This window comes from Hyperolius riggenbachi, chromosome 1 (genome assembly GCF_040937935.1).
Source record: "Hyperolius riggenbachi isolate aHypRig1 chromosome 1, aHypRig1.pri, whole genome shotgun sequence".
In the NCBI taxonomy this organism is placed as follows: domain Eukaryota; kingdom Metazoa; phylum Chordata; class Amphibia; order Anura; family Hyperoliidae; genus Hyperolius; species Hyperolius riggenbachi.
The window spans coordinates 365,764,694-365,790,266 of record NC_090646.1 but is presented as its reverse complement, the minus strand read 5'-3'; the positions used below and the strand labels follow the sequence as shown (position 1 = coordinate 365,790,266).

At 39.6% G+C, this 25,573-nt stretch overlaps 1 protein-coding gene across 2 annotated transcripts in view; it reads left to right on the top strand.

Annotated features, from left to right (window-relative positions):
* Positions 1-24,881, top strand: part of PCGF3 (polycomb group ring finger 3) — a 130,099-nt gene extending 105,218 nt beyond the window's left edge. For both annotated transcript variants that reach the window (XM_068234258.1, XM_068234257.1), the window contains exons 3-9: positions 377-473; positions 7,048-7,103; positions 9,479-9,589; positions 10,347-10,444; positions 11,773-11,910; positions 15,441-15,521; positions 16,984-24,881. In XM_068234258.1, the coding sequence (XP_068090359.1) occupies positions 377-473; positions 7,048-7,103; positions 9,479-9,589; positions 10,347-10,444; positions 11,773-11,910; positions 15,441-15,521; positions 16,984-17,031 (629 nt within the window). In that variant the 3' untranslated portion in view covers positions 17,032-24,881. The remainder of the gene's footprint in view (positions 1-376; positions 474-7,047; positions 7,104-9,478; positions 9,590-10,346; positions 10,445-11,772; positions 11,911-15,440; positions 15,522-16,983) is intronic.
* Positions 24,882-25,573: the final 692 nt, after the last annotated feature.

The window sequence follows — 25,573 nt, the reverse complement described above, 5'->3', positions numbered from 1 at the left end:
GCCTTTTATACTTTAAAACAATACAAGCTATAAATGCTCCATAATCATATTTTGTGTACACAGACTTGTCTATAAAGCATCCCTGCCTTGTCTACATGTGGTTTTGATAAGCACAGCTGGAGGCTCACTCTGAACATTTAAATGTTCCGCTGCTCTGTTTTAGGATCCACTGAACACTGTAAGTGGTGTGCCAACAGGGTATAAGTGTTTAGCTGCAAAGAACAACCTGTGTGCCCTGTGCTTGCTGGTCACAGCAGTATATGCCAGTGCTGTATAAGAGCCTGTGTATCACTAGTGCTGTATTTGAAAACAACAGTAACTAGATCTGTTCTCTCTCTCTAAATGTTCTAAGTAACCAGTGTATTTCTCTTCCCAGTTTGTAGAAGTTGTTTGGTGAAATATTTGGAAGAAAATAACACGTGTCCCACATGCAGAATTGTCATTCATCAGAGCCATCCGCTACAGTATATAGGGTAAGTGAATTATGTGAATGGGATTGGTTAGCCATGTGTAATTAAAAGCCACACTACAAGGGGGGGGAAATGCTTACAGCGCTCCCTCCCCCATCCCCGAGAAGATATTAGAAGCAATATTTTAAAAGATATACCGCTATAGGGAGGCTCTTTTCTATGATGGGAGAAAGATGCTTAGAGCAGTTTTTCCCATGCAGTGACAGAATTGTAAAATTGATGCTTCCCATGGATCAATAGGATCAGCTTTAAGGAAAACTGAAGTGAGAGGGATATGGAGGCTGACCTATTTATTTCCTATTAAAGCGGACCCAAACTCTTGCCTAGCACATAATGAAAAGTAGCACCAGAAAAAAAAGTAAAAGTTTTCAACCAAGATAGAAAACTGTATACAAACTGTAGATCTCCATATTAACATTAGTGCACTTCCTGTACATTAGTGCACTACCTGTACACTAATTATTTCGTATGGCCACTTACTGTTTACAATAAATCCATTATAATGGACTTTCTTGTGCATATAAATCACTCTGCATTTCTGTGGCATGTTACACTACCCTAGGACAGGCTTAGGTGATGCCCAGCAGAGCAGGTCAAAACCCTGTTCATTTTCCCTGTTCTATACATGTTGTTGGCATTGCAAGAAAGATGGCAGCTTCAGTGCGGGCAAAACACAGACAGCAAAAGTGCATGATTACATTATTATAAAGAAGTAACAGAATTCTGTGGTAAGCTTCTGTTTTACTGCAAGATCATGTTTATTTGAACTCTACATTAGGAAAAGGTTTGCTTCAAAAGGGATTGTTGTAAGATAAAAATGTTTCATGATCTTAAGTCTTTTTTTTCCCCCCACGTTTTGAGCAGCGCTTGTATTTGACTTTAGAGGTTTACTGTAGCTTCTGAATAGAGATGCTTTGACTGTATTTTTGCTCTATTAAGGCACAGTTCCATTCACTGTGGTGGAACAGAGCCCACATGGAACTGGTATATATCATTCTTTGAATGCTAATGTGAAATTACCCAGTGCTCTAGAACAGTGCTTAGACGCTAATGAGAAGAAGCAGTAGAAAATGTACTGTTTCCTTCTGTCAGCGCTCAATATCATGTCCAAATGCTTATGTACTGTGCCTGCTACCTCCTGTGCGTGTGTAGTCTGTTGTAATGAATGAAGCTTTTTTTTTTTCCCTTTTCAATTTTTCATTGCTAAGAAAATTGAAGCACCAGTAAGAAACTTCTAAAAGAAAAAGAAAAATATGTAATGGAGAACGACCCTTATTTAGTGTGTGTATCAAGTGAACCCGAGGTGAAAATAAACTATGAGATAAACAATTATATTTATCCTCCTACTCCTAAAATTGACATTTTAGATATCCCATGGTTTTATTTTATATTTAAACGTTTACAAAGTAGATTGAATGTTTTCTTGCTTCTGCTCAGTGGCAGCCTAATAAGTGTCCCAAAGTTAAAATACAAGAACTATTGACTTTTTTAAATCTCCTTCTGCTTTCAGAAGTTGTATTCTGCCAGGAAAACTTTTTTGGCTGTAATCTGCATATCAGTGAGGTTTACTATATTCCCAACAAGACAGAAGCGATCACTAAAAAATAATAAAAAATAACTTCTGTGCCTAAAAAGTTACTCTTTCAGGCAGAAAATACAACAAGTAAAACAGCCTGGTTATTTATATGTTTTGCACTGTACATGCAATTGTTTATCTGCTTGTGCCACTTGGCGCCTCGGGTACACTTTAAGCCAAGATAAATTTATACTTTTAGAACTAACCAGTCTGATCAGCAGGTGTAGCTCCACACACATATCGGACAAGGATTTGTAAAACTGTAGTTCATATTTTCCTTATAAAAAATGTAAATAGTTTAGTATTTAAACATCTCAAACAAATAAGCTTTGAATGTTAAAAATATGCCTTTATTTTTCATGCTAAAAGATGATTATTTTAGTGAAGAAACCTTGGGCCTAATACACAAAAGGCCGGTAAATTATTAGCGCTGCAGGGGTTACCTTAAAGTGGATCCGAGGTGAAAAACTAACTATAACAAGTAACACGTCTTTATATCTTATCTAAAGTTTAGATCGTTTACACAGCATATCTTTTTGCACACAGCCTTAACAGTTTATGGTTATTTCTTCCTGTGATACAATGAGAGCGGCCATGTTATGATTGTCATCATTACACAGCCAAGCTTATTTGCATCTCCACGCCTCAGCCTGTGATAACTCCACTCCCCCTCCTCCCCTTGCCTCTGAAATCCCGTGTGACAGGTTGCAGCATGAGGGCGAGGAAAGGGTCAGTCAGAGTAGAGGGGGGGGGGGTGAGAAGTCAGGATGGGGAGCAATAAAAGCTAAAGGGATAGTCAGGGGCTGCAGCTAAAGTACCTGACATCCGATCCTACAGCGACGCTGCTATAGATGATGTTCCCCATCCCTCCCTCACCATGGCCCCCCTCCTGTGCCTGTGTCAGCGCAGCGTGTAATTGTTAGTCTATCAGCTCTGCTACTCCTGGATGTTTCCTGCGTGTTGAATCAGCGCGCAGGCAGAAATGATAGTACACTATCTATCCAGCAGCCGGCTGCTCTCTGCCTTCTCTCCCTGCATGTCCCGTGTAATCACAGGACATGCAGAGAAGTGACAGCGGCCAGTGTTCGGCTGCTGGATGGATAGTGTACTATCATTTCTGCCTGCGCGCTGATTCAACACGGAGGAAACATCCAGTAGTAGCAGAGCTGATAAACTATATCAATTACACGCTGCGCATACACAGGCACAGGAGGGGGGCCATGGTGAGTGCGTCCTCACTACAGTGCCCTGTCATTTCAGCCCAGGTGTCACTTCTCGTAAACGCCACTGTGCTGCTCATGCTACAGCAGCCCCTGCCTGGAACGCCCATGCCTCCTCCTAAGCCGCCTCCTCCTCGCCACAGTTTGTTCCCATGATTCAAAGCTGCATGGGAACTAACGCCGCGGCGTTGGGAGAAGGGGGGGCATGGCTTACTACTTTAAAGTGAAATTAGGCATAATTAATAATTAAAAAAAAAAAATCAGAACCAAAAATGCACAATTAACTGGATGCAAGGGGCTCTTAAATGAAGAAGGCAAAAGTTCGTCTCGGATCCACTTTAATGTGCGTGGTGCTAATAGAGTAACGGGCGGTGCTCCCCTGGTGTTAGTACTGGTAATATTTTTACCAGCCTTAGGTCCATTATCTGCCTCAGATTGCATACTGTTAGACTGCCAAGTTCCTGAAGAGTTCCTGACCTATTTGTGTCTCTTAATGCTGGGAATACACAATGCGTTTTTTGCTGCTCGATCATTTTTGCTGCTCGATCCTGCAGTCGATTCTCTTATCTTCCGCTCATTTTTTGTATCCATTTCTATTCATGTCTATGGGAAATTGAGCGTTGAAATGATTGAATGGAAGATCGGACATGTCGGAATTATCAATCGAGCCATCTATCTGCGGCAGAAACGAACAGTGTATTCCCAGCATAAGGAATCTCTTGACTCGTCAACCCTGGGCTGTTAAACAGGACTAGACAAATCCCCTGAGCCAGGAAGCCAGCACATTTTAACAATGGGTGCCTAACTTTGGACTTTTTCTCATTATTGCCAATAGAACTGACTTCTAAATAATTCCAGATGATTTCTGAGATAATTTTTTTTTTTACTTTTGGCTGTAAATAGAAATGGCTATTTTAAGATTAAAGCCCCCATATACATGTGAAGGCATTTGGGCTTATAGACATGATTCCACTGCTAAATGGACACTGTTCTCCCCAGAGTTTTTTTCCCCCAGTCTGGTGGTATGAAAAAATGGCCAGGTGGGGCACCATGTGTGGAATGCAGGGGTGGCACTTCTCTGTGCAACTCTGCTTACAGCATAGGAATAGAATCAAAATTTATTTCGCCAAGTACAACAAAAGTTGTACCCGGAATTGATTTTGGCACAACCGGGTTGGTGGTGGTACAGTAGAAAGGCATACAGTAGATATACAGCATATACATAAAGTGCATACAGATACATACAGTAGGTTCAGTGCTTATACAGGCATAAGATATAAAGCATAGATGGAGAGATTCATAAAGGATGGACCAGGAGAAGGCCCAGCGGTGTAATCCGTTGCCGTAAACGGCACTCAAAACGCTTCTGCAGCGATACTTTGAATCGGATGCCCCGCGGTCCGACCTGGGAAGAGATAGGAGAGAAAAGAAAGATAAGGAAAGGGAGAAGGTGAAAAAATAACAGTGAGAATGGAGTCCACTTCGGAATTACAGTGTGACCTGGCTGGTTAGTTTCCTGATGGCTAGTTTTGCTCGGGGGATCCGGGCAGTGCAGACTGGTCGGTGAGGAACAGGTAGGCCAGCGCGAATGTAGCCCACATGATGGCAGTGAAAAGAGTTCCAACACCCTTGCTGAACATAGAGAGGCTGTTGGGGTGGCATGGCTACAGCGGAGCACAGCTGCCTGCCCCAGTGTGTGGGCTGATGACCTTATTACTGGCAGCAGGCAGATGATGGATGGAGCACAGGAACGAGGGTGCAGTGAAATAGCAAGGTCGACTGAACACTCCAGCAGCACTGTGGGTGGCCTTGCCAGATTGTAAAGGATCCTGTGTGGCCTCCTGCATGCAGCTGAAGACCTCACGTGGCGGCGATGTTAGAGAGACAAGTCAGCTGGGCAGACCCACACAGCTTGTGCCAGGAGCCAGCAGAAGATGGTGCTTGCTCCAGATCCGTGGCGGTGGTTGGTGGCCTACATGGTGTCATCCCTTGTGGCTGGAATGTCTGGAGGATGGGGGCCTCTTTGCAGGGAGCTATCTTGGATGACGAGCTGCAGGGCAATGGTGGGATCGACGCGGGTGCCGGTGGTCTAGCAGCAGCAGTGGCGGCGTAGATCAACCGCAGCGGCGGTAGATCAAAATTCCGTCCTGCTCCCTCATGTCTGCTGCGGTGCTTTCTGCATTCTGCACGTGGGCCCCAAACAGCTGATGTTCTCATCGACCTGCAGACCGCGACCCGATGGCTGGTGCAGAGCGAGGCCAGCATGCCCATGTCCTCCACATCCTACCTCAGCTTGAAGAGGAGCTCAGAGGTGAGTATAGGATGAGGAGGCTAGCCAATGACAGCCTGGTGCTCACTAAAATTAGCCGGGTGAAGCACCCAGCTAAAAGAGCCTGGTAAGAACATTGACTCGACTCAGGGAAGTACCCTATTGATGTCTGTGGTGGAGCCAATAAGCTGTGAATCAGTTGCTGGCTTGGCACAACATGTTTCTTAAATGAGCCTTGCTACCACACTATGAGACCTATTAAAGAACAAGCGACACCCATGCTAACCTAGAAATAAAAACCACATATATAAGTAGATAAATACTACCTCTACTTACATAACAGATGTATTGTGCTATCCACGTAATGATTCCTGTGAATTTTACTAAAGAAAAGCAGAAAATCCTTTTCTAGGCAGTGGCCATCTTGCCAAGCTAATGCTGACATCATATCCTCCCTTACTCTTGTTCCCCCCCTCCCTTCTCTGGCTCATTGTGTATTCATTAGCTGCCCTCCTCCCAGAGTCCTTTTTTTTGTCTTATTTACACATCCAATCACTGAGTCCCCTCAACCTTGCTTTTAAACACAAGTGATCAGCTAGGCAGGGAAATAAATAGAAGAGGAGGAATATATTATAGATAAAAAGAACTCCCAGCATTCAACTTTTTGGCACTAGGGCCAGTGCTCCTATAGTATGTAATAACTCCAAACCAGAACAGCAGAAAAAAGGTTTGGATGCAGGATTAGCATCTTTATCACTTAATACACTCAGACCAGTTGCTGTTGAAATTTGATTTTTATGGTGACAATACCGCTTTAAAGTAATCCAAAAAAACTAAAAAAAAAAATGCTGAGTATAAACGCTTCTCTTGGCATTAGGAAGCAAAAAAACAACATGGTAAAAATGATGGTTTAAAATGGAGAAGAATACGGGATATAAGGGAGTCCATCTGCCATGCGGATAAAGGTGCTATATTTCTGAGCATTAGTCAATGTAATATATAAATATCCCTGAGTATGTTAAACTTCATTGAAGACGAGATGTTTCTAGAATGAACTGCTGTGATCGGGCATGATCAGTTCATCCCTCTCCATGATCGATTATATGGTGGGGATCTGCTGGTCTCATAAACACGTCACTAGATCAAGCAAAAATGTCTGGATTGGGTTTCAAAGAAAGTGAAGGCATGAAACAAAGAAGCAAGCCTTCGTGCTCTAGGTGGAAATCCCAGTATGGAGGCTCTAAAATCCAGTACAAAGGCAATGCAAAGAGATATGTGAGCTATGCAGGCAAACATTTGAAATGTGTATTAACTTTTTTTTGTTCTTGCATAATTGTAATAGGCTGAAATTATTTTAAGATCACACCACTTATGCGTGTGATCTTAAAAAAATGTTCTCTATAATGCAGTCCAAAATATAGAGCTCGGAGTACATGAATACATGGTGTGATCATTGATCATGTAGAAGCATGTACAATATTTGCTTCATCATCAGTGTCTTTTGTTTTGTAGTCATGACCGAACAATGCAAGATATTGTTTACAAACTGGTGCCAGGACTCCAAGAAGGTATGGTGTATTTTTTATTTTATTTTTTTACACTATAGTAGCATTAAAGAAGTGTCTGACACTAAGTAGCCATGCACAGTCCTGCAGGTGCAAGCCATGCGATTGAGTAGTGGGGTGGGGGTGGAGCCTTATTGGAGTTGAAAGGCTGATGCTTACATTTTCAGATAATTATATTTCATAAAGTGAAGCTCTATACCTCTACACTAAGAAGGTTTTCTTTGCATTTTAGAAAAACGTTTATTTCTTTTTGCACACCCCTATAATACTCTACATTTTAAAGGAAGTAATTTACATAATTTACATTGAATATTGTAAGAACAACATACCTCAATCTTACTATATATGAAGAATATTCTCCATAACTAAAGTACTGGTAACTGTCACAATACTCCCTTCCAACACAGGCTGCTTTCACTGAGAATTATCTGCTGAGCCACTGTGAAGTTTGGGAGTTTGGCTGGGCTTCCTGATTCAGAAGTTCAGCCACACCCCTTCCTGTATAATGTCATGCCCTCCTTCATTAACTACACCTGTGGTCATTCCAGGGGACAATTATTAAATGTCTGTATTAAGTTTGTTTCTCAATGCTACAGCTCATGAACCCACACAGGCTACACTGTACATATTTACAGCAGCATATAACCATACTCTCACATAGGTATTAATACTGTGTATACACTTACTTTGTCATTGCAATGTATGTACACACTCTCGTTCTATACAATACATGTGCACATTACTTGATAATAGTGATGGGCAATGAGATCCAATAATTCTGGCTTGCAGATTTAATGGAAATTGTTGGCAAATTGGAACGGGCCATTCACAAACCACAGGAGGTGTACGTGCAGTTCCAACCTGCATATAGGTTTTTGCACTAAAATTGCATGCAGGCAGAATGATTAACATCTCATTGACCATCTTAACTATGCAATGTGTATTTTTAAAAGAAACCAGAGATCAACAAATCTAAAAAATTGATACTTTAGGGCTTCCTCCCTCCCCATAAACACGTGCGAGTCCCTCGCCATCTTCTTCCGGTCTGCTGTTCAGCAGCGATCAGCCCTTGTAACATGCGCAGTCGCATCCAGTCTAGGTCTTCTGCACATGCACCAACTTATTGCGCATGCGCAGTAGACCTGAACGGACATCATGGAGCAAGTTATTGAGGCTGATCGCAGCTGAACGGCAGTCCACAGGAGCACGGCGAGGGACTCATGTGTGTTTTCATGCGTGTGACCAACATAACCTTAGTTTTTACATACCTTTATTCTATTTTTACTTCAAATTAAATGACTTGATAAAAAAAAAATAGTATATACTCAGTTTAAGACTCTATACACCATGTAATACTACTGTTACTGGGTCCCATTACCCACAAAAAAGAGATTGCATTGGAGATTGGCTTTAATCTCTTTCTGCTTCTCAAACTTATTACTGTTGAAGTAAACAAAATGAGGTAAAAGTTGTTTTATTTCTTATCTAATCACTGTCTTGCTCAAGCTGGCAATAGGTATCCTACATCAGCAAGTCGTAGCAAACATCTACTGCTGTCCTACAATCTGCAGAGTAAACCATACGCACTGTTTCAACCTGCAAAGTTTGGTCCAAGGTGCAGCAATGCATCAGTGGAGATTCTTCATTCAATGCTTTTAGTGTTGCCATAGAAACACAATGCTAATATAAAACTGTGCTACAAAAATCCACTTGTTTTTTCATCCGAGAAAAATATTTCACACTACGAAAAGGGCTTACTTGTAAGGTATGGGCATGCCTTGTGGTTGACCCAAGCATGGCCGTGGTCTAGTGTGTGTACAATGGCTTCCGATTTAGTTTGTTGTGTCAGCAAGTGGTCTGTTTGGCTGATGGTCTAAGTGGAGGGCATTGTCGTCCAACTCACCCTGCCCCTTTATCATGTGCCATGCCAACAGCACTTAGTCTCATCCATAGCAGCAGAACGCGTACTTGCATTGTATGCTGTTACAAACCTGTTTCCTCCATGCCACAGTCCCCAATTCAATTTTCTGCTTTAAATGTATGGCTACAGTAACATCAGAAAATTTCTGATATGTTACTCTGGCATATTACATATCAGCATCTCACTGATTTTTGCTATCTATGAGCCTAATCTTATTATTGTTTATTAAGCAAGTGTCTATTGATAATCTGGTTAAATCTTACTGTACTTTAAGTAGATTCTGGTTGATGTAAGGAGCCGATCTATAAAACCTTCTTAAAGATGTAAGGTACAATTTTCCATATTTAACCATCAAATACCAAATTTCACAGCCACATACTAGTTTGTACAGTTACAAAGTGCAGCTCCGTAAGAATTGGCCATTTGTTTAATAATATCTTATTTTTCTTTACATTAGCGGAAATCCGAAAACAAAGAGAATTCTATCATAAACTTGGAATGGAAGTACCTGGTGACATTAAAGGCGAAATGTGTACAGTTAAACAACACGTAGAAGCCATTAGAAATGGTGAGTTTTAGAACATTTTGTCATGCATGTGTCCTTATTCTTGTAAGGTGGTGTTGTATTTTGCTTTAAAGTTAGGGATTTTGATTCGCCAAAGAGGGCTGTTCATTGTGTAAGCTTATGTTTTTAAATAAGTAAGATTTAAGGTCTCCACACATCTAGCGATTTGGCTGTACGATTGACCATTCAATTACATAATTTTATTGACTCAAGAGAGAATAGAGTGTGTTCCAGTATGCCCAATGGATGAAAAGTGGCTGCTATCATGTCAGATCGACCACCTTAGTCGATTGAGCAGATGAAAGCTATCAGTCAATCGCACAGGAATTGGCTTCTGTTCATCTATAATCGATCAACTCTGAATCGCTTTTTGCATTCAAGCTAGGGAGGCACAACATTGGTCAGCTAGATTTGTGAAAGTGAATCGCATATGATATCGCTTGTAGTGGGCAGGCTACTACCCCATAGTTGATCGACTTTTGATCAACCACAGTGAAGTTGTTCATATAATAAAGTTGATCGCTTTGTTGATTAAATTAGAATTGCTAGATATATGGCCACCTTTTGTTTCTAAAGGCTACAGGTCTATTCTTTCAGGTGGTTAATTGTATGTTAATTACTATTCCTCAGTCTCCCGTTCTCCTTCTTACCTTCTAACTTATGTTTTTAAAGTAGCTTGATTTCACTTTAAATACAGTAGCAACCATACATCTGCTCATTCCATATGCTATATCATCGAATTACTGTCTTTTTATATAAGGTGAAACTAAGGCAGAAGAAAATACAAATAAGGAGTCAACAGAAGAAAAACAACAACAACAAGAAGAAGACCATGACTACCACAGAAGTGACGAACAGGTACTCAGATATGTTTAATCTAGCTTCTAGTTGGAATAGATATTCTTTGATCCAGAATGCCAAGGGTACTTGAAAATGGGCATTTTCCACTACTAACATCACCATAACCTATTGGAGTGGGATGGAGGAGAAGCAAGGGAGTGGGGGTGGCATTACATCTATGGCCATGGCAGCAAAGGCCTTTCTTTCTTCTTTACCCCAGTTTACCTTCCACCAGACTTCAGGAATGGGGGGTGACGTTAGGAAGTGTTTAGAGGAGACGTGGCACATTGTGGATTGGTCAGCTCTTCTTGTCTACCTGTTTATCAGAGCGGTAAGGAAGAATAGATTGCGCTATGCCCATAAAACACGCCGCTTTCACCCTTCTGGCCCACCCCTGTATCCTATTTACATCCTTCTCTGCCTCTCAGATCTCGCACATGTGAGCATGTGCTGCTTCAATACAGTCCTCTGCAGCGAGATCTGAGAGGCGGTAAGAGGATAGGGCGTCTTATACGCCAGAATATACAGTAATGAAATCCACTTAAAAAATAAGCTGTGTGGTAAACTTGAGGTCAGATAGTCTTATAGAAACAAGAAAAAAAAAACCTTCTTTTTGTATTGATTACTGAGTAAATGGTATGCTTCATTCATGAAATGCAGTGTAATGTCACTCAGTCCTTGAACTTGGGAGTAAAAAATAATTTCGTATTAACGATCTGAAGATCACTTTCCCTTTTTTCTGGTATATCTCCTTGCCAGTGTATTCATTGTATACTGACAAAAGCAATCTAATCATGGCTATTAGGATGGAAAGGCAGGGCCTGTGCATAATGAGCTTGGAGGGAGACACAATGCAGGTTGACATTTGTGTGACCTGTGTATCTGTTCATGCTGAGTGCTTTCATTCAGCTGCTTTCTATATATAGCTGCTACTTTCAGGCATGTAAAGATGGAATTTATTAGAGACATTGATTGTGACACAAAGGAAGATTTTGTGTCTTTTGGGCATTGTTCTATCGCTGCCATGTCACCAAGTCTTTCCTTTCTATAGATTTATATTGTTCTAATACGTGAAGGAAGGCTCTTATTTGGCTGGTATAGAATCACAGATGTGGACAGTTAATGTTGGTCTGAATGAGTCTAAATTCTGAGATAATTTAGGAACTACAGCTAGCAAGGTCAGAGCTGCTCAGTGATGAGTGTTTCTAGAGGGTAGCAGTGGCTGCACCACTCTCTGTCAGGTTTAGTTGCTTCTGCCGTCTTTTAAGTGGCACTGCATTAAATCTAGACTGGCATCGTAATCTATTAGCTGATGCGTCTTCAGTGTTTTCCTTTCTCCTTCACAGGTCAGTATATGCTTAGAATGCAATAGCAGTAAGTTGCGTGGCCTCAAACGGAAATGGATACGGTGTTCAGCCCAAGCAACAGTCTTGCATCTAAAGAAGTTCATAGCCAAAAAGCTTAATTTGTCGTCATTCAATGAGGTAAGCTATTAAATGGGGCTAAGTATGATTTTATTTCAGATGCTATGCATGGATTACATTTTTCATATTGCGTACATAAATAAGTTACTGTTGTGGGGTATGGCCATGGTCAAGATATACAGTACATAAGTATACTTGTTTACTAAGGCAAAGGAAATAAAGGTGGACTTTGTTTTGCCAATTACCAGGAAGGGTAGAACTCCAGTTAGAGGACCTGAACTCAGAACCTCCCCTCTGCTCTAAAAGATATACAACAGCATAATATCCTTTAAACAAAAAAACTTTTCTTTGTTACAGCTGATACAAATCCTAAAATAAATCTGCTCTGTTTCTACTTCCTGCATTCATAGAAGCAGACCTATTGTTAACCTCCTGTGCTTTCAAATGAGCTTATCTGCCATCTATGCCGTGGCAGTCATGTGACACGGGAGAGATCAAATTACAATTTGTGATTAGACACAAATGAGGGGGGAATTAGGCTAAACTCTTGAAATACATACAGGGTACATTTCTCTGTTTTCTCTGTTTTTTCTTATGTCCTGTCAAGAGTTCAGGTCCGCTCTAAGCTTCTTATTGTTGTTTGTGACCTTATTAAGGAAATTTCCATACACCTGTGAAGATTCTTATTTATACACGTTATGGTATATGCACATTTAAAAATAATTTCAGTAAAAAACCCATTTGCATTCTGCAAGAGTGTCCTCACCAGTACACATGGATTCTTCTGCTCCAGTCAGGTGAAGGAAGAAATACCCAGATGCTCACATGTACTGGTAATTCCCTTACTCTAGGCAGCAAGGTGTCTAGCCATTCGACAATCAGAATGGGTCTGGAAATAGTTTAGGTGTATATGTAAAAAAGGTTTGGACGTACAATGTTCCTTTAGGCTCTGCTCTGGGTGTCTGTGTGTTGATTAGTGTGTCTATGTGTGCATCTATGCACCTGTATCCATATGTGCCTGTGTTTCTCATGTCCAGTATTACTATTAGGAACCTGGAAAGCCCAATCTACACGATAAGATTCTTTGTACGATTCGATTACGATTCTATTTACGATTCAATTAAATCCGACATGTCCGCAAAACAATGGCAAATCAAATTTAATCGAATCCCAATTGGACATGTCGGATTTAATCGAACCGTAAATAGAATCGTAATCGAATCGTACAAAGAATCGTAATGTGTAGATGGGGCTGAAGACCAGTCTGACTGTGACAGGGCAGGTCAGGTTTGTTTTGTGCTCAGGGGGCTGTAGAGTTCACATCAGGGAATTATTGCTGGAAGCATCACTTGATACTCTCTGTGAAAGTGTTTCCATAATGCTGGGTATAGCAGTAGGAGAACAGAGGCGCCTCTGCTAATGCCGAAATTCTGTTTTGTCCCCACGTTTATTGCCTGATGAAGCGGGCTGGGCCTGCGAAACACGTTGCACTTTTTTGGGGTACTATTTAATAAATGTGATTGCTACTATTCAGACAGTCTTTCATGTCTGCTTTATGGAGGTAAGTCCACCACTTCCTCCCAGCAAATTTTAAAATTTTTATCCGCTTTTATCCTGCTGGCGCCTCTGTTCTTCTACTGCTATACCGTGTCCACCCCTGGTGGAGGGGTGATCTACCCCCTTTCGCATCTACAGAGAGCGACTTCTTATCCCTGAGTGAGGACAGGTCTAATCTCCTCACCTGCCTATGCAGTGGTTGCCTTTGTGGTAACCCATGTGTGTGAGTATAATTTTCTCACGATAACCTTTATTTCATTTATGCTTAACATACTACACTATATTGGGCTCTCGGTTTCTCTACACTTTATAATGCTGGGTGATGAGCATACTCTTATGAAAGCCAAAAATGTCTTATACCACTGTAATAGCAGTGAAATCTTAACACTAGGCTTAATCCCTGTACATATCTGTGCACGTGCTCATATTTCTCCTATGCATACAACATCATTCTTTCAGAGAAAATACAATTTCTCACTTTACACTAAAGCAGACCCTCCACTGGAGGAGACAAAAAAGGAATATTTCAGAATTTTGAAGGATTTCGGATTCAATGGCCACTGTTCACAAAGCATTACCACATGCGATAAAGCAAAAAACAACTGCTTTTACCAAACATTTTGTTAAATGTCAATTCCCAAAAGCTTTTACCACATAAAAAAACAGAAATTAGACTGTAATCTGGTAGCATGAAAAAGTAGTCGGGTGGGGCGTGATGGGGAAATGCAGGGTCGGTGCAGCTCTGCTTACAGCATAGGAGGAGAGATGAGGAGGCAAGCTGATGACAGCCCAGTGCTCACCAAAATTAGCCGGGTGTGCCACCTGGCTAATAGAACCTGGGGAGACCACTGTATTATACTGTAGAACCTAAATCCACAACTATCATTTTGTACAATAGTAAGCAACTTTTAGATAATAGGATGCTAATGGTGTTGATATATTTCAAATGTTACGTTAAGTTTTTGCACCTTGGACTTGCGTGTTTTACTTGTCAGTATAATAATTAAAAAAAAAAAAAAAAAAAAGCTATCTGTATCTGCCTTTTATTTTCCGTAAATTGCATTAATCCACCAAACGCTGATTGAAATACTGTACCACATGAATCCATACCTTTGTGAATTGTCATGCATGTGTTATTGGTAAATTACTGAACTGTTACTTCATGTGTGAAAATCTTGGTGAATTTTAAAATGACTGCATGGAGTACATTACCATGTTTTACCAAAAAATACAGGTCTTAATGAATTAAATTCTATGTTTAAGGTTATATTTGTGCTTTAAGTATAGCTGCAGGGCACTCTAGCCATGTTTTAGAGCAGAAGGCCTGTTGCAAACATGGGGAAATGTAGTTAAGGGGACAATTCATACAATGTAGCTGGACACTTTTCAAGATGTTATAGAAAAATGATTCTTTGAGCACCTGAACTAGTTTTCTTTAAATGTATTAGCAGTCTTAATTAGACTTTAAATGCTTGTAAATTAATGAGCAGACAGCTCTTAAAGCGGACCCAAACCAAAGATTTTTTTAATTCAAAATATTTAGTTGCACTATTCTGACACATACAAAGATAAATAAACACTCATTCAAGCCTATGAGCATTTCAGTGCATGCTTTTCACCCTCCTCTTTTCATAACTAGGGTTATACTTGGGGGCAGCCATTAGCAATTCCTCCATTGCCAGACACCACCTACTCCAGCATTTTGCCGGATTCTGTCCCGGCAATATGAAAGGAAGGGAGGGGTTCCTCCAATAAAAAAGGCTGCTATTTATTATTATAATTTAGAAAATAGATTTTATTCCTGAAATCTTGTATTTTTAATTTGGGTCCACTTTAAACTCTCAAGCATCATTTCCTCAGCTTTGAGTGTGCTTAAATCAAGTAAATAGCATTTTGTGCAGTTTGCCACTAACCAGTATGATGCCAAGTGAAAATGATTTTCAGTCTGGGTGCTTTCATCTTCATCGTCAATGACTTTTTTTTTCTTCACTTATAGCATACAAATTTTAATCTTTTATTTTGTTTTGTTTCAGTTGGACATTTTATGCAATGAAGAAATCCTTGGTAAAGATCACACGCTTAAGTTTGTTGTTGTTACAAGATGGAGATTTAAGGTATATTTGTCATTTTTGATCTCATGCATTCTTTATGTTTTTAATATAAATATTAAAGTCAATCTAATAGTAAATCCTGTTATTCTGGGTGACTGCCTAGTAGCACGAAGTTGCCCTATTTTGTGCTGTGATTGCTGTGATTGGCTTACAGCAATTTGCTCCTGACCAAGATCCGGAAGCTCCATTGTCAGCATGACAGCAGAGCGAGTTGGTGCAGCAACACGCACAGGCCGAAAGTGAGGAGACCGCGTGGCGGGGCTGATTGGAATGTACTCACTGGCAGGAATAAGCGGCCGCAAATAGGACGTAAATTTCAATCACAATGGTAGTGGTTAATTGAAATTGCAAAACAATAGTGGACATAAACCTGCATAATTATATAATGATCACTTTGATGCCCCATAACCATTAAAGAGATGGGATGAGGACACAGCTTTAAGAGACCCATCAGTATTTGCATTTTAGATTGCCCTAGTTGGATACATACTTCAATAAAAATCGGTCGCTCAGCCAAATCATGTATAAAATTCTTTATTGTACCAAAAACGTTAAAGTTCACCTGCTAATAGAAAGCACTCTTTCTCCATGTGGCCGCCACTCACTACCATGTTGTTGGATACATACCTATGTGTTCTATACAGGCATTTGTGAGTGTCTACTCTTAAAGTAAAACATGGACAATTACTGGTATTCTGTTTCTGCTTTTGGATAAAGCAGGAAAAGGTTAGAACTTCTGTCAGGCTTTTTATTGTTTTCTGAGATACAGATACCTTCAAAGGCAATCCAGTCCCCACAAAGAGAGTACAGATTGCATTTTTGCAAAGCAGTGCAATTTCCAATAAAGCATTTATACTTACCTGGGGCTTCCTCCAGCCCCCTTAAGGCCATGGTCACCCGTGCCGCGTAGGCACAGAATGCTCCCATTATGGGAGCACTACCAAAGTGCGCACAGCCTGGCAGGAATTGGAAAACAGTTGGCCATTACATAGCCTGGCAACAATTTCTTCTGTGTAGAATCCAAATAAACGCACCCCTTGTGGAAGTAAAAAAAAAAAAAGTGCCCCCCCCCCCCTCTCCAGTAATGAAGAAAATGTATTTATATATAATTATGTATATCTGTTTTTATTTTTTTCATTGGACCTCCAGTGTATATTATACATTAAACATGACGTCTTCTAATAGCATATTATAATTACCTGCTGTTTTTTTGGCCCCCGAATCCCTGCTGTAGCCGCTGGGCCCCCAGGTTCTGGCGTGTAGCTAAACTAAGCTAAACACCATGGTGTTTTTCTGCAGGGGAGCAGGGCAACACATCAGAAGTAGAGGGCTAAAGACACAGCAGGTACCGGTAATTGTAACTTACTTTTAGAAGAGGACTAGTTTGAATGTACAATTTACACTTCAGGTCCTCATTAAATGTAATCTTTTTATAATTGTGCCTATCTCTTTGATTTAATTCCAGAAAGCACCACTCCTATTGCATTACAGACCGAAAATGGACTTACTGTAACAGAACTTACTTGTCTTTGTGGACAAAGTTTTTTTGCAGAGACTATCACAGGCACCTCCATAGTGCACCACATCGCTCACAACATGACCTGAACCAGCGGATTCAAGCCAGAAGATTGTAGCGCACTCACAGGAGAACCTCTTCACTTATACAACCATGGTTACCGGAGTCCTGGACAGGAGAATATTTCTACTTTTCTACAAAATAGATGATTTTTTTCACAACTCAAAACACTACCAGCATGACTTTTACAAATCTCAAAACGCTTTTCATGAATATTCATGTCTTTGCTGCAAACTACATCCCAGTTGGTCTTTGAGATGTATTGATCGTCATACATATATATAAATAAATATATATATCTATATATCTAATAGATAAGAAAAAAAAGAGATTGACACCAAATTACCTTAGTTTGCTTTTTAATTGTGAAAAGGTTTTATAAATCATTTACAATTAAAGCCCACTTTTTAAGTTTATTCAACAATCAGCGTAGGCTGATTGTCCAGTGCAGAAATTTGAGCCAGTATTTTGACCTGTTTAATATAAAAAAAAGAAAATGGAAAGTCATCATTGGGAGCGATGTCCTTTGATATGGTTTCCTTTTGGAAACTATTCAGAGATGCCTAAAGATTATAGAGTGCCCAGCAGTTACAATTATTTTGGTTATATGTCACAGTGCACTTTTGGCCTTTTGCTGCAATGGCAACACAACTTTTTGTTTTTGTACCACGGCCATATGATTTCAGTCTAGGTACTGCTCTTTTTTAGGCTTCTATGACAGGTTAGTTTTCCCTCAGTTTTCAACAAATATCATTTTTCCAGACTAGGCTCTCAGTGTGATCTATTCTTGGTGCTAAGCTCATATCTTAAATATTCTGTTCTTGGCCATTGTGTCTGGCTGAACATATGGGTAATGTTTGGTGACTAAGGTGCATGTCTGCAAGGCTATTTTTCTCTTGTTGCATTCATTATAAAACGGATTCAGCTAAGTAAGCTGTGAGTCAGGACTTTAGATTTTGTGTCCCAAATTTAGATGTGATCTTCATTCTGCTAAGCAGTTTAGAGAAATACCCACTTTTCAGAAACCACAGAAATTATAAATTGTTGTTTGTTAAAAAAAAAAGTTTGTGTTTCAAGTGACCTAGAGCGATGCTTGTTTGGCTCCTGAAGAGGAGAGGGTGAGCAAGAAACATTTATACTAGTCAGCCTGTGTTTTCCAACTCAGTGAATTGCTGAGAAGGCAGGCAATGTTTGGAAACACCTGTATACACAGTAGACTGTCACCAGAAAAGATCAGACTGTTTCAAGGGGTAAAAACTATGGTGTACACAAAGTTTTAAAAAAACAGTAACATACAGAAATCAAAAAAAAAATATTTTTTCTAACTGGACAACAGAAGATCAGTAAAACAAAAGACCCTGCATTTGTGTATTACCCAAATGAGTGCCTAGCGCCATGTAGTCTGAGTCACATTAGATAACTGCTCTGTGGCAAATAATAGAATTCTTTGCGCTGTTATCCACTGAACAGGCTGTTCTGTTTTGTTCTAACAGCAAGACACAGTTGCTGTATAATTTTCTTTTCAGCAGCATGGTGGAGCACTGCTTTAAATTCCTCTTCTGCTAATAAAAAGCAATCCCCTCAGTCATGCTGTATATAAAACAGTTTTGTCAAACATTATTTTAGCTTTCTCATCTTGATTATGAGCGGACATAACAAAAAAAAAAAACAGCCTTTGGTGGCAGCAAAATGTCTGTGGGGTGTGTTTAGTTTTCTGATTACTGAAGTGTTGCAGTGCTTCCTGCTTTGTGCAGCTAAATACGCACCCAGAAGTATGGGTGTTACTGGGCGGGAAGTACTTAACAGCAAAATGTTGTGATTTCATGGATGGAAAAAGCTGCTGTTCAAGCTTACAGACTTTTAATTTTAAACAGGAATAGCTGGCTGCGCGCTAAGATGGAATAATAACTTCAACATTAAAATGTACAGGACCACATCATAGTATTTATTTTTTTAAATTAAAGTTTAAGAACATGCAGGATTGACCAGAGGTCAACCTTTAATATGGGAGGGGCTTGTGCTCAGTGTATAGTGGAATTTCCTTCTCCAAGTTTCATTGGGTTTGTTGCATTAAAAGTCTGTAAATCTGCCATATGTAGATAGTACTTGGTTTCCGCACATGTTGCTAGTGAACTGCGCATTACCATAGCAATGCAAGTGTCACCCAAGTATTGCAGGTTGCACAAACTGCGCTGTGCGCGCTACACAGATGGTGTAAGCACCAGTAAACTTGCAGATTTACTGGCTTTCAGTACATCAACCCCAATGTATGTTATTCTAAAGAAATGTGCAGTCATTTTTTCCTTTTTTTTTGTCTACTACGCTTAGTACTAAAAAAATAGATGATCACAAATGAGAATAGGATATGTTTAGAGCTCCTCCTGCTAGCATGACTGGCGAGCATTGTAGGTATAGGAAAGGCCATGTTTTGCTGCAGTGCAGTAGAGAAAATATAGCTCCATAGAGAGCAGTAGTGCCTAGTTATCAGTCGCCAAGTCTGGGGACTTTGAACTTGTAATGTTAGAGACTCATTTATTGCAATAATAAAGCAACATTCTCTACAGCTTACAAAGTTTTTTTACTGAGTGGAAGTGCAGGTGGGGACCTAAAAATGAAACTTTTATTTCCATATTTTTTTATTATTAAAAAAAGAACATTTTTTTTTTCTGCTAAACACAATAAATGAAACTAATATGATTACAAACTTTGTCCACGCTTTTTAAGAAGTCATCTGGACTTCTTTAGCAGCTCATTATACAACCTAAAGTTTAGGCTTATTCTTTGAACCGACATTAGCGAAAGAACGCATTTTGCCACACTTAAGGTGGTAGAACCATTCTTACAGGTTTATTGCAAAGTAGCACTGACAATGCGCCACTCCAACTTTATCAATTCTTTACTGCAGAATTTAGTTATTTAATGATGCAGTTTTGGTACATTTCACATCTTAACCTAACTGTATTATTTATGGGTTCCTTGGTCTTTTGCCTTATTTGGCTAAGGACTGGTTCATGTGTCACCAGTAACAGAATGCAAGAAGAGAAAACTAATGTGTAGACATGCCCTAAACTGTATTCTGAAAATCCAGGAACTGTTAAAGAAGAACTCCACAAGGATGCCTTCTGTGAATTAGGGCTAGGCCTAAATGCCACTAACCTCTGTGGCTATGATCCAGAGATCTTTTGCTCCCCAGTGGATTTAACAGGCGTGGCATACTTCCAATATCCTGAGAGCAGCGATGCCATTAACTCAATGGTTGGAACATCCCATAGCCTTCTCTGAGGGCTGTATTGCTTCAGTTTCACGCTGAACTGCAGTATTCAGGAACCTGAACGTTCAGAGCAGAAACTGCACCTACACACATTTACCTTGGTGGAGTTCTCCTTTAAGCGATACTAAAACTGTAGACCTAAAATGTGAAGAAAGAGTTAAGGTAGAGCAATGCATAGGGAAGAATGTAATTAAAATGAACTAAATACAAACTGATTAACTATCTATTGGATCACTTGAATTTAATTTGGTGCTACACCGTTTGTTGTGGACAGTGAATATTCTGTGCTCTGTCCAGCTTCAAACAAGCTTGTGCTGTCTATCCCTACCTATCTATGTAACTGCATAGATGTGAGTATTTAAGATGGTGTTAACAAAGATGAGTGATCTATCTAAACACTGTACAACTCTGCCTTTTACAACGTGTTATAAACCTCAGCATTTAAAACCCGTTTTTCATGACAGTTTCCATGCTAACCATGATTTCCTCCCTGATAATGCCTTGGGAGCAAGAACAATGGACTTGTTGCACTGCTCAAGCTAACATTCTACAGATAGAATACGTGAAGGACATATATAGTGGAATAAAGCAAGCCTCTGTGAGGTATAATGTAGTGTTGGGCCTGGAACTTCAAATTAAATGTTACATTTGAGAATGGGCATGGAAGCACTTTTTGTCAGATGTGATTTGATATATCTGTGCTGTTCTCACTGGCCACACTCTGCCTACTGCATCTGGAGCTCATGTTGGAGGTGGAGACTGTCTGTTTTTCAGTGAACACAGTTGGAAGAACTTCTTTCACTGCTTAAGTGTTTGCGGAAATATTTATATGTCTTTGTTGTATCCTGCAACCGTGAAACCGGGAATAGCCAGGTTTTCTTTTAATATAGTTCTTATTGAAATAGAAAACTCTGACAGAATATATGAGAAATTTAACAAGGATCGGTGGGGTTTAAAAAAAAAAAAAAACTTTATAAAATTATTTATTCTATTTTAAGCCTTCTATATTATTTTACCATTGAAAACGTTTAAGTGACCAGCTTTGTTTACGGGCATATAAAATTTTAATGTGTTTGACAAGCTTCATTATTTTTCACTTACAGGTCGAATGCCACTTGGCACTGTTCACTTGGGAAGGAGGTTAATTAGGCCATCAGTGAAGTTTACTTTGTTCAGAGCCCTCAGAGTGAAGGAGAGGTGCACTTATGAGGCACCCCTCATCAAGTACTCTACTCCCCAATTCCTGTGGTCTCCTTGGTTTGGGCTTACTGCTGCATATGTCTTCTGCCACTAGAGGGTAGTATAAGAGTACTGTATTCTGTATCAATTTCTCTTCTACTGTAAGTTAGAGAAAAAGCTATTCTACACAAGAAGAACTCAAGGGTTACGTTCACAGTCCTCTCTGTAGCTTGCCCCATTTGGTTGCCTGTACAACAACAGACAGTCAAATGTCAATTTGCTGATGTACACGTTTCAGCCACCTTTGTCAGCTCTCTCTAAGCAAGTTTTTAAAAACAATATTATGATGTTTATCTTTACAAAACAGGACACCAATAGCAGTAAGCCCACAGAGGGAGGTCCCTGGGATCAGTTCAGGCGAGTCAAGCATGGCTATTTTCTTTTACATGGGAGATAAATAAGGATAAGTCTAGTATAAGCGAACTTGCTCAGTTAGGTTCACCATGCTGAAGTTCGTTTGCCGTTATTACGGTTTTAATGACTGAAGTTAAAGGGCAACTATCATTAAAATGTTTTTGGGTTTTTTTTTATCCAGCAGTATCTTAAATGTCTGATTTCAGGAAACCTAAATCTCTGATTGTGGCTAATAAGCAGCTTGGAAGTAAAACCAGGGTACACTAATATAACCTCTATAATCTATATACCAACATATTTTTAGTAATACAGACATTACAATAGAAAAGTACAAATGTTGGTGATTAACCTCCCTGGAGTTCTATTAAGATCGCCAGGGCGGCTGCGGGAGGGTTTTTTTTAACAGAAGTAACAAGGAAGTTGCGGCCTTCCTTGTTTCGCTTTCCTCGTTGCCATGCCGACGAGCGGAGTGACGTCATGGACGTCAGCCCACGTCCTGACGTCAGCCGCCTCCGATCCAGCCCTTAGCGCTGGCCGGAACTGTTTGTTCTGGCTGTACTGGGCTGGGGGGGACCCTCTTTCGCCCTGCACACGGCGGATCGCCGCGCTGCGGCAGCGATCAGGTAGCACACGCGGCTGGCAAAGTGCCGGCTGCGTGTGCTCCTTTTTATTTGATAGAAATCGGCCCAGCGGGGCCTGAGAAATCCTCCTGCGCAGGTTACCCAGAGCTGAGCTCGGGATAACCGGCAAGGAGGTTAACACAACTGTGTATAATCTGTGGTCTAAATAAGATATAACCTATAAGTGATGCATAGCTAAAGTGTGATAAGTATACAACTTAAGTGCTAAATAACAAGAAGAAAAAATAGAGGAATGGTTCTCTATCCGAGGACTACTTAACCCATCCTGTGTGCACCAGTTGTGCTGGATGTGACGATGGCTCTGTTGGTATTGTAGCTCAGCTAACCACTTCCCCAGAAGCTATAAAACAATTCAGCTCAGGGGAAGTGATAAGCTGAATTAACTGAAATTCAGTGCCCCTTCTGATGATGCCTCATGTCTGACATCATCAGCTTTCACGGAGCTGTTACCATTATGATATGTAAATTGGGAGATTTTGTTTAAATAAGCTTTTATTATGAAAATGATACATATTTTCCAGCCATCTATCAGCGAATGGAAAACCTGAACATTTTTTTGATAGTTGTCCTTTGAGATCAAACTACTTTGATAGAACAATGGAATGGCATGATTTGCTGCTATCTGTAAAATATGTATTATGGTAAGCGAACCAACAGCAATGGCAATGCCTCTTATTTCTATCGAGGTTTATTTTCATTGTGTTGGTTTTTCTTTTTAACACTAACAGGCATAACAGCATGGTAGTCAAATTTGTGCAGCATGATCTGGCTGGGGACCTTATTTTGGGCAGGAAATTGTACAAGCATGCATGCTTGGGTCAGCTGAACTTTTTTTAGCCTAGGAAAGAGAGGGGGAAGTAAAGAGTAGGAGCTCTTCAGCTGTGCAGCAGTACTATAGTAAGTGGTCCAAAAAATCAAGTGCTGGTGAATGTTTGTTTTTCTCTCCACAAGAATGTTTGACTCTAGACAACATGCTGCTCTTGTACAGATATATGATGATTCGCCCAATCTAACCATAAACAACTGGACCGGGCACAAATCTTGTAATACTTGTGCAGAGCAATGTACACTGATACAATGGAAACCCTTGGTGAGAAAAACTTTGCAAAGTCGAAATCCTCCTCCATCCAAAGTAAACATTTTGAGTGGAGTTCTCATAAAAATAAATGGAAAGTATCAGCAATGCAGTTGTGCAATATATTTGCAGTATGCTTTGTTTAAGTAAATGTACATCTTCAGTGCTGTGAAAATTTAGAATATTGACTGAAGCAGGGTTTTATTTTTTATTTTTTCATTTAAACCATTGCAAATCACCTTTTTCCAGTTTGGTTTTACCCCCAATGCTTTAAAGGGAAATATATTTTACTTCTATGCATAAAGTGTATGCTATACAATCATTTAGTTTTGCATTATTTCAGTCAGATTACCGAGCATTTGGTATTGGGATCAATTTGATTTCTGAAGTAAAATGGTGCTATTTAAACTTCACGTCCAATGTTCTCGTGTTCAAAAATGTATTTTTTTTCTTCATGGGATATGGCTTCATGTTGTTTTTATTCTGATGTCCATTGCCATATAGCATCCTTGCTCAAAATGATTTGACCGAATACATATTTAAAGCCTTTTTAACTTTTCTATAAAATGAAAGCTAAATTGTTCGCTATGCAGAAACAATTTGCTTATTTTTACTGTGACTTTTTCGCAATGCTATACAAGGTTACAAACCCGGACTGTTAAAAACACAATGTTCTCTTGTACATGACAAAATTCAGGTACAGTTTTAAATATACATCTCCTTTTTTCTAACAGTCAACTCAAAAGGCACATTTGAAATATTTATTATTCAGTGGTTGCTTATGCATATGGAACATCAAAATTAAAAAAAAAAATCCTCTACATATACTGTACACATGATTATACTTGTGTAACTTGCAATTTTTGTGCAGTTTTTCCTTGATATGATTTACACTTAATTTAATTTTCCAGTGTTCTTAGGGGGATGGGGAGGTTCCAGTATGTGGAATAATATATATACCGTATATTAATCAGACGATTAATATTGTTTCTAGTATTCTTTTTTTAAGCCTGAAGAATTCCATGTACTTAAACACAACAAAATCATGGTCAGTTGATATTTTATTTTCCACTTCAAAGTTTACATTTTTACGTTTGTGTTACTATGTAAACATCGCATCAGTTTTTATTTTGGTTCATAATGCCTTTTGGGTGAGGTAATATTGCTTAATGTTTGATTTATAACCGTGAAGCTTGTATTCTGTGTTTTGCCAATAAATATTATATGCTTGTAATAAAAGCAACAAAAACAATAGTATGATGATCGTGTTTTAGCAAAACAATCTTATCAATATTTAAATTGGTGAGCTAAATTTTTAATGATCTGATAATGCTTGAGGAAAAAAAATCAATCTGCTAAAGGTCAAATATTTTAAAAGAGAGAAATATTTAAAATGATTTATAGTACATCTGAGGACACATTTAGGCAGGCAATTCCACATATGGACACTTTGTGCCAACTACTGAATAGGGACAAGTAAGTACAATTTTCAAGTTTAGTCTAGCAGTAAATCATCCACAATTTTGTTTAGGAAGATTCTAACAAAATTGGTAGTTGAGTTCAACATGTGACTGCGTTGGGTGATGAGGAGGATTTGAGGATTTTCTGTGTACAATTGTAACATACCTCATGTACGTTAGCATGATCATCGGTTTTAGCTCTTAATATCAAACAGAAGATGTGATTTATTGCTCATTTAGTATAATTAGATGTGCGAGTTTCACTAAATTGATTTGCAAGATTTTCACAGACTGATCAGAAAAACCTGTGAACCTGCCAACAACTATTTTACTCATCGCTACTACTGGACATGTGAGTGACTATGATGATTTCCCCACCCACAGACAGCCTCTGCATGACCTTCTGGGTTGGTTTGTCAGGATACTTGTGATGGCAGGT